Source organism: Fusarium oxysporum, chromosome XI (assembly GCF_013085055.1).
Source record: "Fusarium oxysporum Fo47 chromosome XI, complete sequence".
NCBI classification, from domain to species: Eukaryota; Fungi; Ascomycota; class Sordariomycetes; order Hypocreales; family Nectriaceae; genus Fusarium; species Fusarium oxysporum.
Genome location: NC_072850.1, coordinates 333,601 through 347,952, shown reverse-complemented (window position 1 = coordinate 347,952; position 14,352 = coordinate 333,601). Strand labels below are relative to the sequence as shown.

At 46.0% G+C, this 14,352-nt stretch overlaps 1 protein-coding gene across 1 annotated transcript; it reads left to right on the top strand.

Moving 5' to 3' along the window:
• The first annotated feature begins 10,825 nt into the window (after positions 1–10,825).
• Positions 10,826–12,556, top strand: FOBCDRAFT_233189 (aldehyde dehydrogenase). Its single transcript, XM_059609920.1, has 6 exons — positions 10,826–11,088; positions 11,119–11,298; positions 11,335–11,383; positions 11,453–11,846; positions 11,906–12,169; positions 12,203–12,556. The coding sequence occupies exons 1-6, from the start codon at positions 10,857–10,859 to the stop codon at positions 12,494–12,496; spliced, it is 1,413 nt and encodes a 470-aa protein (XP_059468032.1). The 5' UTR covers positions 10,826–10,856; the 3' UTR covers positions 12,497–12,556.
• The last annotated feature ends 1,796 nt before the right edge of the window (positions 12,557–14,352 follow it).

The following is a 14,352-nucleotide window of genomic DNA, read 5'->3' as shown; positions in this document are numbered from 1 at the left end:
GATGGTTCGTAGGCTAGACAGGCTCTGCGACAGGTTGACTATAGGTGGGTATAGTAACAGCTCGGGCGTTGCAATAGTGCATCGTATGGAATCCGTATATCCTGAGCTGAAAAAAAAGGAGGAGTATCCGCCCCTCTCGAATAAAACGCGACCAACGGGTCACGTGTGAGGTTACTAAGCTTACCCGATTAATAAGTCAGATGGCCAGGATAAAAGGCTGTCTGAGTGTTTCTATCAAGTTCATAGGCATTACGAGACTAGTCGGTGCTTTGCTGTGGGGCCATAATTATTAATACAGTGAGTTATCCCTCTTAGCATTTTTATCAGCTAACTAAGCGCTACTACACTGGTAAAAATAAGCTTATAATAAGGGGATAAAGCATAAAGCAGATAAAATTTAGCAGATAGTTTTCTTAGTATTATTCTCTTTTATAATTATTATTTCTTATTTCTTTTAGTGCCAGCTAAATATATAATAATTACACTTAGTAAAGTCTTGTTACGACCCCAGCGGTTACGTCACGTGTACCCCACAATTTCACTCCTTTCAAGAACCAATCACGATGCAACCATGCAGGGACGACCAGCGTAGGGACGCCGTCGTCCCATGGAACGAAGCGTCCCAAGGACGACAGCGTCCGCACATATCGTCGTCCTCACATCACACACAGTAGTATATAGAACACATTCATTTGCACTTTCATAGAACTTAGCTCACCAGCTATCAATAAAGCATCTTTACATCAATAAGCCTAACACGCATTACTTGATCATTAAGAAACGTGACACTTCGCATCGCTCAGCATCACGCCCTACGTTATCTGCAAACATAAACCTAGTACGGACTAGTTTACCTGTTTGGAAACCCAACCGTCACACGTTGATAGCTCTTGTTCAGACCGTACCGCGTAACGCTGAGCAATATCCACGCAATGGCACCTGCTACTCCAAACCGCCCTTCAACCGCAGGACGTGCCCAGCACGTTACTCCCCCTGAGGAACCACGACCCCTCGCAGAGGAACTGCAGGAGGTCCCAATGGAAACGGACGAAGAGGACGAGATACAGAGTCCTCCTATTCATCCGAATTCCCATGAGGACGAAGTCAAGAAGCTCAAGAAAAGACTTCGTGACCTGGGAAAACAGCATGACACCCTCCTGGACAACGCCAAAAACAACGCCAAGATCGCGCAAAACAGGATCGAGGCCTTGGAGAAGAAGGTGGCCGACCTCGCCGAGATTGCAGAGTCACTCGGAAAAACAGCTGAGAACAGTCAGAAGCTGTACAAGGAACATATCGAACACACCGCAGCTCTTACTGCTACCGGAAAAGACCCTGGAGAGATCCTTAGACCCCGTCAGCCTGACTCGTTCAACGGCGACGCCGATAAATTACAAGGATTCCTCACCAGCCTTCGGAGTTACCAAATGTACTACCCGATTCAGTTCACCACCGAGGAACTGAGGGTTCGACACGGGATGGGATTCCTCAAGGACAAGGCGTTACGAATGATGGAGCCTATCATCCGCGACTATGTCAATAATCCACCCCACGAACGGAAGCAAATGACCAAATATGTCTATGAGAAATACGAACACTTCGAATCCGAACTCAGGAATGCTTTCGGAATCATGGACGAAAAACGAATGGCGGAAATGAAGATCCGGCAACTCAAACAAAGAGGATCAGCTGCAGACTACCTAGCTGAATACCGCTACCAGGCAGCCAAGTTAAACTGGGGCGAAGAGGCCCATATGGCACAGGTATACTTGGGACTCAAGTCCGAAGTAAAGGATGCCATGGTGAACATTAGGCCCAAGCCCAAGGATTTAAACGAACTTGCCAGCATCGCTGTAGAAATCGACAACCAGCAGTATGAACGACGTAAAGAAAAACAGGCTGAGAAACACGGAGGATCATACAACCCCCGGTGGAACACCAAACAGCAAAATGCCAATCAAGGACGCAAGAGACACGTCGACACTCAACACGGAACTGAGCCTGGACCCATGGTCCTCGGGGCCACACAGCGAGACAACAACAGAAGACCCCGCGACATGTCCAAAATCAGGTGTTACAATTGCAACAGGATGGGACATATGGCCAGCAAATGCCCGGAACCTAAGAAACCTAGAGACCCTAATCGAGGTAAGCAAACACTAGGAGCAACTAACGAACAGGACCCTCAGATGGCCATCAAGACCCAGACACTGGGAATGACACGAAGTCTGTACGACATGGCGGAAACCACCGCCCTGTATGAAGACTACACGCCAGCAAAAGAATGGAACCCGCACCCGGACAGCTCAATCAGAGAGCCCCGGGATATATTTCCCACTTACGAGGAAGCAAACAAAGAGAAACCAGAACCACGAACTAGGGAAATCCAAAATCAACTCCAGAGAGAAAGGCATGCACAAAGGATGCGAGACGAAGAAGCATACCGCAAAAGGATGGCAGAATACAACGAAAGGAGAAAACAGAAACTTCGCGACGATCCTGAATACAGAGAACGAACAAACGCCCGACACAGAAAATACAAGCAAGACAAGAAGAATAGCACACAAGATGCACCCACCGAAACCCTAGGCATGATGAGAGAACAAAGACTCTCAAAACAAGGAACAAAGGAATACCTAGAGGGTCTACAAGGGAAGGACGCTACCCCTAACAAGGGCAAGCAACCCGAAGTACTCAAACAAGTGGATGATATCCCAGTTAGAGTCACCCTACAAGACACCGAGCAGGCATTCCAAAAGGCACGAGAGGCAGGAGCAAAGATCCGCACCTACCACCATCGACAATCCCGCCACATGGGACACAGAGGAGGAGTAGCACGAGAAACCGCACGATACCTCCGCAAACAAGATGAACGCCTGGAACAGAAATGGCAACAACCCTACGAACAACTGTTCGACGAAACAGGCAGCAGGATGTGGACCTCACCCGAAGACAGGTACACCCAGGAAGCCAGAGAACATGGCGAAACAAACAAACTCGCACCCCTGAACATACGCGCCTACCACATGGACACTGCTACAAACCCACTCCACAGGGAACCAAAGTTCAACGTCAAGGACGATGTAAGAACATTTCCAACGCATTCAGAACATGAGGAACTATCGTGGCTCTCATGCAAATATCATTGGTGTAAGGAACATAGACAAAACAAGGAAGACAACGACTGCTTTCCTGTGACGATTCCTGGCACACCGAACGACAAGCCCTACCTAGCAACTGAAACAGAAGGATACCTAGTACACCTATGGTACGAAAATCTCGGAGTAGTGGAATTACGGTTCCATATGCCGTACTATCGCGAGATCCAAAAGAACAAGAACCTCTGCGAAGGAATCAAGCAAATGACGCTGGAAATCACAGAAGTTGAAAAAGAACTCGAAGCCTTGACCTTGAAAGAATGTGCGAAACAAGGAAGCACCTTCAAATCCATCGACTTCGGCGAAGGATTCGATCAGGCTTCAATCGACGACACCAGTTCGGAGGACACGATGCCAGACAGCGAACTCGAAGCCATAGAGGAATTCTTCAAAAAACCTCACGACACCAGAGGGAAGCCAACAGACGAACAAAAGAAAGCATGGCGACGATGGTGCAGATATGAGTTAGAACTCATGAAAGAACGACAAGAACTAAGCGAGGTGGATCACATCGAAGGATGTACGGATCCGGAAAAATGTCACCAACTATACCTCGAAAACATCGGAGCGTTACATGACAGACAGATGACGGAATCCGAAAAATATGAAGCACGTCTAAAGACATCTGAAAAACAATACGAAGAATTGGAAATACGCTTTCAACAGCGACTATTCGACGACGAATTCAGCAACGATTGCACCGACGGCGAAGAATGCGCAGACAGCGACTGCGAACAAACTCACAAGGACGCCTCGGGAAAAGAGATACGCTTCCTGTAACAACAGAGCCACAGGAAAGCGCCAGACAAGGACGGACAAGACCCGTACCTACAAGTGCTCTGGGAGCCACACAAGACAACAAACCCGATCGCCTAGTGCTACGAGCTCAGATCAAGGGAAGATGGCTAAACGCATGGATCGATAGTGGAGCAAAGAAGAACTTCATCGACCCAAGAATAGTCACAAAGCTAGGATTACCATGGAAGAAGAAGCGACTGTCATACCGACTTGTGAATGCGGAAGGACAGTACTTTGATTACAACAACGGTATTGTGGATCAAGAGATTGATCACCTCAAGGTCCGTATCGGAGGAAAGAATCAAGGGATAAGCTTCGACATCATACCTTTGGGAGAGAATATGGACATTCTACTTGGTATGAACTGGCTTAGACGACAAAACCCGCACATCGACTGGAGGACCGGCCAGATCACTTTCCCCAGTGACCCCGACAGCGATAGTAAAACGATCACGATGAGCAAGAAGAGATCTCAATCCACGACTAAAGGAGAAAGCGTGGACCGGCATGGAACAAAGATTCCACCACCTCCAAAAGGAGTACGACACAAGCACAAGAAAGGCCAAAGAAATAAAACAGAAATCCTAGGCATTCTCCAACAACAAGATCCAAGAAAGGACGAACCACCAACGACAAGCCAGGACCGACTAAAAAACATTCCGAAAGAATACCGGATATACGACAAACTGTTCAGAGAAGAATTAGAAACAGGAGTCCCCGAACACAGCCAATGGGACCACGAAATCAATCTCACAGACGACAACTTACCATTTCAGAAGTTGTATTCGCTCAACGAAAAAGAGCTACGAGTACAGAAGGAATACATCGACGAGATGCTAGCAAAAGGCTATATCAGGGAATCTAGTTCACCCTCAGCATCATCCATGTTCTTTGTACCAAAAAAAAACGGAAAGGATAGACCCGTCATCGACTACCGACCGGTCAACGCGAAAACCATCAAAGATCGAACCCCGCTTCCGCTCATCACGGAACTCAAGGATCGGTTACAAGGCAAAAAGATCTTCACAGCTCTAGACCTTAAAGGCGCGTACAACCTCATCCGTATCAAGGAAGGAGACGAATGGAAGACGGCGTTCAGAACCAGATTCGGACTGTTCGAATACCTGGTAATGCCTTTCGGTCTCACCAACGCACCCGCAACGTTTCAGCGGATGATCAACAGCGTACTTCGACAATACCTCGACATCTTTGTAGTCTGTTACCTGGACGACATCCTAATCTTCTCGGACAACGAAAAAGAACACAAGGAACACGTCCACAAGGTCTTGAAAACACTACAAGACGCCAAGCTATTGGTCGAACCAGAGAAAAGTCACTTTCACGTTACGAAGGTAGACTTCCTGGGACACACCATCACACCCGGAGAAATCCGAATGGAAAAGAAGAAGATATCCGCGGTAGCAGAATGGAAAGTACCCAACAACGTCAAAGAAACGCAAGCCTTCTTAGGCTTTGCCAACTACTATAGACGATTCATTAAGGACTTCAGCAAGATCGCGAACCCCTTAACAGAACTTACGAAGAAGGATAAGCCCTTCACCTGGAACGACAAGGCACAAGAAGCCTTCGACGGGCTCAAACAATCAATCCTCAGCGAACCCGTACTAGCGATGTTCGATCCCGACAAGGAAATCGAACTAGAGACGGATTCATCGGATTTCGCACTAGGAGGGCAAATCGGTCAACGAGACGACACAGGAAAATTGCACCCTATTGCCTTCTATTCACACAAGTTGCACGGAGCAGAACTTAACTATCCAATCTACGACAAGGAGTTCTTAGCAATTGTCAACTGTTTCAAGGAGTTCAGACATTACTTAATGGGAAGTAGACATCAGGTCAAGGTTTACACCGACCATCAAAATATTTCGTACTTCGCCACGACACACGAACTCAACCGACGACAATTACGCTACGCAGAGTACCTATGCGAATTTGATTTTGTAATCATCCACCGCAAGGGATCCGAAAATGGAAGAGCAGACGCAATCAGTCGACGACCAGATTACGACACTGGCACTACCAAAGCAAGAGAACAAGTGCTAGAAAAGAACGAAAAGGGAGAATACCGATTCACCCAACAAATGCAAACATTGGGATGGATACAAGCAGCAGACACCAAAGAAATTCCAGGAGATCCACAAGAGTTTATCCAAGAATTCCACGCACATCCACTACATGGACACCCAGGGGTCACCAAGACCCTGAAACGGCTATTACAGCAAGGATATCGCACGACACGAAAGGTAGTAGAAGAGGTTGTCAAACAATGCGATGTCTGTGCTAGAACGAAAGCACGACGACACAAACCCTACGGAGAACTACAACCAATCGAAGTTGCAGAACGACCATGGAGTTCAATCACTATGGACTTCATAACTAAATTACCGTTATCTGAAGACCCCTCAACCGGAATCTTTTACGACAGTATCATGGTTATCGTGGACAGACTCACGAAATTCTCAATCTACTTACCCTACAGAGAGGCAACGGACGCAGAAGTCATGGCCTACATTTTCTACGACAGGGTAGTAAGAGAACGAGGATTACCCAAGGAAATCCTATCGGATAGAGGACCGACATTTGCCTCTAAATTTTGGCAATCGCTTATGGCACTCATGGGAGTCAAACACCGGCTCACAACGGCTTTCAGACCACAGGCAGACGGACAGACAGAACGAATGAACCAAGTGCTAGAACAGTACCTTCGGTGTTACATCAATTACGAACAGGATAACTGGGTTGAGAAACTACCGAACGCCCAGCTAGCCTACAACACCGCCTACAACGAAAGTACGAAACTCACGCCGTTCGACGCAAACGCCGGATTCACCCCAAACGCGTACTACGACGCTCAAGAACCCAAGAATGTGAACCCCGCAGCCATTATCGCAAGCGACAAGCTGAAGGAAATACACGACGAACTCAAGACAGAGCTAGAATTCGTCAGAAAAAGGATGCAGAGACACTATGACCCTAAAAGGTTGAAGGGACCAACCTTTAAGGAAGGGGACATGGTCTACTTATCCACCAAAAACATCAAAACAGACCGACCAAGTCACAAACTGGACTACAAGTACCTAGGACCAGTTAAGATCAAACGGAAGACAGGGGAAGACAGATACGAATTAGATCTACCCCCGAACATCAGATGTCACCCAATCTACCATATCTCGATGTTAGAATCAGCCGCCGACACAATACATGTCAAGACCGGCAACGAACCCCGACAAATCACAGGACCAGAGGTATACGAAGCAGAAGAAATCAGGAAGATGCGCAAAGAAAACGGCAGAAAGGAATACTTGGTGAAATGGAAAAACTACCCAGAAAGCGAGAATACGTGGGAACCAACTAAGCACCTTGTTGGTGCCCAGCGGCTCCTGAAGAACTTTCACCAAAATCAAACAAAGGCGATGCGTTCAGAAAATCATCCCCCAAACCAAGAGAAGACCAGTCAACATCATTAGGAACATGATCCACCTGGAGATCACGCACCACGGCATCTTCATGAGCATCCAACATGGACAAGATACCATCCTCCTTCTCGACTTCTTGGAGACCACGGCGAGTGGCCTCAGAACGTTTCTCCTTCACCCTAGCACGAATCTTCCGGATACGAGACAGACGCCCAGCAGCCGCAGCAAGACGAGATTGCAAGGCCGCCATTTCCTCATGAAGCTTCAAAAGGTCATCGCTCGCTTCATCCTCATCCACCTCCAGTTTCTTCTCCTGCTTCATAAGGGAAGATACTAAAAGCAATCAGCGACAAACAAGAAAACACAGAAAAGAACTCACGAGAGGACGCCACCCGCGTACCATCACAAGGTTTTCTCTTGCGCACACATTCGCTACAACGACTGGAATCGGGAGACATCAAACATTTGTCCCCATTACCTGCCCTAAAACAACGGGTGCACGGCATATCCGCTTGCTCGCCGGACAACGCAACGGACTCAGCAAGTTTGGCAACGTCACGCTCCTTTTTTAATTTTTCTAACTCACGTTCCGCGTGGGTCTTGCGAGAATACTGTTTGGAGACACGGTCAGACATTTCGCGACATGATGATGAAAGGTTTAGGTTAGAACGCACCAAGTGAAATTCGGGATGGACAGGGTATGCAGGTCTCGAGGACGAGGCCCAACGGAGGGGAGAGATCGTGTTACGACCCCAGCGGTTACGTCACGTGTACCCCACAATTTCACTCCTTTCAAGAACCAATCACGATGCAACCATGCAGGGACGACCAGCGTAGGGACGCCGTCGTCCCATGGAACGAAGCGTCCCAAGGACGACAGCGTCCGCACATATCGTCGTCCTCACATCACACACAGTAGTATATAGAACACATTCATTTGCACTTTCATAGAACTTAGCTCACCAGCTATCAATAAAGCATCTTTACATCAATAAGCCTAACACGCATTACTTGATCATTAAGAAACGTGACACTTCGCATCGCTCAGCATCACGCCCTACGTTATCTGCAAACATAAACCTAGTACGGACTAGTTTACCTGTTTGGAAACCCAACCGTCACACTATATGCCTACTTATACATCTTACTTACTCTAGCCTCTTGATATTAGGTACTTTAGGCCGCTGAAAAAGGCATATAGTTAAGAAATAGAGTATCTAATTAGATACTTTATAACTTATATTTCGAAGACTAAGTTTTTTCCTGCCTTTTACGCTGCTTTTAAAGCTATGTTTATAAAGAGTAATATCCAGGGAGGTTTTAAAGGAGCTAGGCTTGCTCTTTTTAACCTAGAAAATGTTATCTTAAAGCTTAATGTATAGCTATGGACCCCAATGCCTCCCGGGGAGGCTACTAAACCTTTAACCCTATAGGTTTTAAAGACCCTAAAGACAGCAATTAAGGCCCAATCTTAGTTTAAATATATTAAAAAACGAATTAAAAGATATAAAAGTAGCTCCCTAGAGTTAATTATTAAAGCTTTAAATTTAAATACTAAAGCAATAAAGGCAGTTATATATAAGGTTACCTTATTAAGGCCTAAGGTCTAAAACCTTTAAGATACAAATAAGATACTAAGCCAGCGCCGGAGGGCAAAAAGGACTAGATTACAGAAAGGAGGGGCCATGACTATAGAGGATGCATTATAAGTAATTAATTAGATGGATATTGATATACAGCTAGTGGCCGAATTATCTAGAAGTGGTGGTTAGGCCTGGTTAGAGCGACCGGCTGGTCGGCGTTGTGGTGTATGCGGCAAGGCCGGGCATAATGCAAGGACCTATCAGGTAGTAATTAAGACATTTGGGGAAGAGTATAGTAAGTAGTTTTAATTGATTAGATAGTTTATGGTGGATTTAAAGCAAGTTCTAGCTTAAAGGGTAAGAAAAGTGCGTTGCATGCTTATCTGCGTTGCATGCTTATTAACCACGTTACCTGATATTTAATATAATTCTACCACGATGAGAGGTTAGAATTCGTTGTGCGGATTCATCAGGAAATAGCATAATGTGAAAGCGCAAATTCTGAGACGAAGGTTAGAACGAGCTGATCACGGACTGTGTCCGAGAGATCCGGGTGCGGGGTAGCTCATTATCTGACGGAAGATCCGAGGCAGCACAGGCTAGTCGTGAATGAATGAATTTATTCCGCCCAGAACGATATGCCTCATACGGCCCACAAAGTTAAGCCTCGTTAACATTATTTTCCGGCGTCCAGCCTTGAGCCCCTCCAACCTCACCAATTCCTACTCGCCACATTTCACAGTCTCGCTCGTCCCTGAGACAGGCCTGCTTCAAGGCTAACTTCTCCAAGTGTTCGGCCTCCACTGCGCCTACCCTGTACAGATACCTGTTGACCCATGCCATTCCCATTCGTGGTTGCACCAGGATGTCAGATTCGCGTCTCTTCAGGGCGTCAAATCTCCTAAGTGCGCATAAGGCTCCAGCGAGGTCACGACGAGGGGTTGTAACCAATTAAAAAGCGTCAAATTAAAGGAACATGATCCTCGCCTATGTTAGGTGGTGATAGAAGTCCCAACAATTCCGGTTGTTACGAATTGCTGCATCACAGATTCGGCAGCCGTACCAAGTCTGCTTAGGCAACTTCCTCTTTCCCTTCCTCTTCTCATTGTCGCTAACCTCCGTAAGTGGGCTCCATTCCGGAGCTTTTGCCCCCATCTCTCCCTGCCGACACCCCTTACAAGCTAGGCAGCTTGATTTGACATTGCGGTCAACGTGACTGATCTCACGATTCATGTGTTCCCTTTGTAATTCGGGCTCTCATAGATCACGCTCGTCTCCTGCTCGGTAACGCTGCCTTGCCTGACCATAGGCGATTGACCGTCGCATTTGCCTTTCCGTCGTCGCCAAGGGGTACATGCACGAGCAGTATATGGAGCTCGTCACTTGCTCGTAATAATGGATAATGAGTTTCTTGTTCTTTTGGTGCCGCATGAATCCATTCCGTTGTTTGCTGTGGGAGGACCGAAAGTAGGAAAAGAGGAGACGGAAAGGGAATAACTAAGAGGGAACGGAATACGACACTGTTCCGAAGTTTTAAATTGGTTCCGGTGAAACCACTATTCCGAGGACCGGAGCTAGAAATAGCGCCAACCGACGATTTGTCAGACGTATCTTCCATCCCGAGCTTAAGAAGCCATCAACCAATCGAGCAACGAATATGCTAGTCAGCTTCAATTGACTCCATGTTGAAAGAATCTTTCCTTCTGTTGTAGATGCATGTTCCGTCTCGGAGAGTCTTCTTTCCCACTGAAGGCGGATATTCCGAAACTGAAACACTTGCCCGTGTTTAAGTCGAGTCCTATAAATACCTTAATATAGCTGCTCATAGTGAACCAAGTTGTAAAATCAGAACCTCAGACCATCGCACTACCATTAGTATGCTGAAATCACTCATCAGACGAACGGGTCATATCAACCAAGGCGCCCTTCCCTTGTCTAGAGGACATAGAAGCCTTAGTACCAACTTTTCAGTGCCACTTATCATCAATGGCCAGCAGGTACACACTTCCGAATCTTTTCCAGTTACCAGCCCTTTGACCAATAAAGAAATATGGTCCTTTTCCTGTGCCAAGGATGAGCATATACAAAAAGCTGTCCAAAGTGCCCATAGTGCTTTCAAAGATTAGTCTAAAACGAAAGCTTCGAGCAGACGGGATATCTTCCTCAAGGCCGCTGATACAATGGATCGGCGACGGGCCGAGCTGGGGGAATATATGCATCATGAGATCAGCGCCAATAAGTTCTACCAAGATTTTATCCTTAGAGTCACAATTGAAGGGTTGCGAGATACTGCTGGTAGGATAGCTGGGGCTATAACGGGTGCTACTCTGGAATCTATCTACCAAGGTATATAAGCTATGGTACACAAAAAACCGTATGGAGTCGTGCTTAGAATAGCACCTTGGTAAGAAGGACCTCAGTACTTGGTTCCGTGGTATAGTAACGGGGCATTGCTAATGCACGATGGTCAAAGGAATGCGCCTTATAACCTCGGCCTTCGATCAGTCCTCTTTGCTCTAGCTACTGGCAATACGACAATTTTGAAAGGCTCAGAATATATACCTCGATGTTACTGGGCAATCTATGACGTCCTACGTGAGGCTGGTCTGCCTGATGGTTATTTAAACTTACTATTCCATTCACCGGCTGAAGCGGCTAGCACCATCGACAGCCTTGTTTCACACCTACTTGTCAAGAAGATCAACTTTACTGGTAGTACTGGAGTCGGGAGGATCATCTCGGCCACTGCTGGGAAGCACTTGAAGCCTATCTTGATGGAGCTTGGAGGAAAGGCCAGTGCAATCGTACTCAAGGACGCTGATCTGGAACAAGCTGCTCGCCACTGCGTACAAGGAGCTTTCCTTAACGTAAGTGATTCTTGGTTCCTAAATATGACAAAACCGACCTTTACTGATAAGGTAAACAGGCTGGCCAAATCTGCATGTCCACGGAACGCATTATTGTTCACGAATCTATCGCGTCTGAATTCCAGGACCTCCTTAGCCATGTCATAAGAAAGAACTTTGGCACCGCATATGATACGCCTGCTGTGGTGACTTCAGCCTCGGCCAGTCGTAATCGCGACCTTATCTCAGATGCCATATCCAAAGGAGCATATCAGGTTAAGATCTTTGGGGATGAATATGCCCATGAGACGGAGACTAAGATAAGACCTGTCGTCCTCGGTAACGTAAAGAAGAACATGGACATATACTCATAAGAGTCATTTGGCCCCAGTGTATCCCTTTTTATATTTCAGACGCACCGTGAAGCGCTAGATTTAGCAAACGACATAGAATACGGCTTGACTGCTTCGATTTTCTCTAAGGATTTGAAGGCAGCCTTTGATCTAGCTAATGATTTGGAGTCAGGGGCAGTTCATATTAACTCTATGACGGTGCATGATGAGTCTTCTCTCCCTCACGGGGGTGTAAAGGATAGTGGATTTGGTCGATTCAATGGTTCTCAAGGATTGGACGAGTTTCTTTATTATAAGACAGTTACCTGGATGGAGTGATACTTATATAGTTGTACTACATATTTGTATAAGCCAGCAATGAACCAGTTTTAAGCTTCACGCCCTGACCACTGCGACATCTTGCCAGTTCTGCAACTGCGCGAATAAGGCTGGCCTTACCATCTGGCTCGTTAGGCCGGCTCCTTTAAGCCACTGGAGGGGCGATTGAATTGAGTTAATGACCACCCTGATTGCGATATCTATGTTGAGAGCGATTGCTACTCTTCTGGTCGCAACAGCGAAAGATAAAGCTGCTTGTGCAGTAGATATTTGAATCCGATTTGGGTGGAGAAGCTGAAAACGGCGTTTCGTTGCTTTTTCATTTTTTATGGCGCTTGCTGATGGCTTAGCAGTATTAAACTTCTAGGACCCTCCCTTTGTATACGCGTATTCCCATAAGTAGTGTTTCAGGTCCCAGTCAACATAAGCCTCTAGAAGCGAAGGATGCAAACCGTTCCGCGGAGATTATTAAAAAGGTCTACTTCTCTTCTGTCGCTAATCTGCCCCAACTGCAGTAGTGCCGCCTGACAACCAAGTTGACCTAAAAACGGGACCGTCATTGGATCATCTGAGAGGCTGCCTCTGTCAGACTGGGGATCTATGCATCTGGAAGGTTTCCTACGATATTAGCCTCAGCTTTCCGGCATGTGCATAGCTTCATGGGGTTGCTCCGGTAGTCCCTATGAGCACCCGCTCATTTCGAATCTAGAGATTGTTACCATCCTTATTATGTTCACATTTTCATTAATGACGCTCGCGGTTACGTCGTATTTACCCTTATTTCACCCAATCACTTCTGACTCACATGTACCTTTCTTGAGCCCATGAAACACTCGCTCAGCTCACCCCCGATGTGGTGAGTACTAAGAGTATATAGAATACATTCATGTACACCTTCATAGGCTTTAGTTTACCAATTGCCAATAAAGCTTCTTTACCTCAATATGCCTCAGTCGTATTATTGACTGCTAAGAGGCCTGACACTTCGCAATTGCTCAGCATCATGCCCTAATCATTTGCCAACATAATCCTTGTACGGACTAGTTTATTCCTTGGGAACCACAACCGTCGTAGGGTAGTCAAAGTAACTTGGGTATCCAATCGCTCCAAGACGGTATACCCGTCTGTCGACAACATAAGCTATAGTAGTGAATATTATAGATCTCTACCGCGCGTCTCGGCCTTAGTTTCTTTTACCGTTTTGAAGATCTTGAAGAGCTAGAATGATTCTAGCCTTTTTGTTATCTTATGACATCGCAGGTGGTTGAGAGTCAATTGATTAGACAAAAATGATGTTAGGTGAGGGGTTTTAGTGACACTTGCTTGTGGTCTTCTCTATGCGAAATAAATGAAAGTCTGCGCTGCCTTATTAAACTTGCTTTCTAGGTTCTCTTTATGACCGTAATAGTAGGTAAAGTTCTATTACACTAAAAAAAAATAAAAATAAAAATAAAAAACACCCCCCATACAGACACGGTATGTGGAATATAATATATACTAGTTACTCCATTTTTGTCATCAAGACAGGTCGTAAATACAAAGTTAATTGCGCTCTTTTTGCCGGTCAAAGCAGTAAGTTCTGGAGAAAATGCCACCATGTTTTAACGACATAACCATATAATTATTTACAAACAGAAAGGTCATGCTTTCCGATATTACCTAGAATAGATGAACTTAGGAAATGGAGGCTTAAATAAGACAAAGTAAGGAGGCAGTGGAGAAACAGAGCGTAAGCCATTGTTTATAAAATCGGTAATAAGTCAAGTACATAGTTGTAAATAGTTACATAGTAAAACGCTTTGCTAAAGGCACCCTCCCATACCAAGCGCTACGGTATGTATTATTTAGAAAAATAC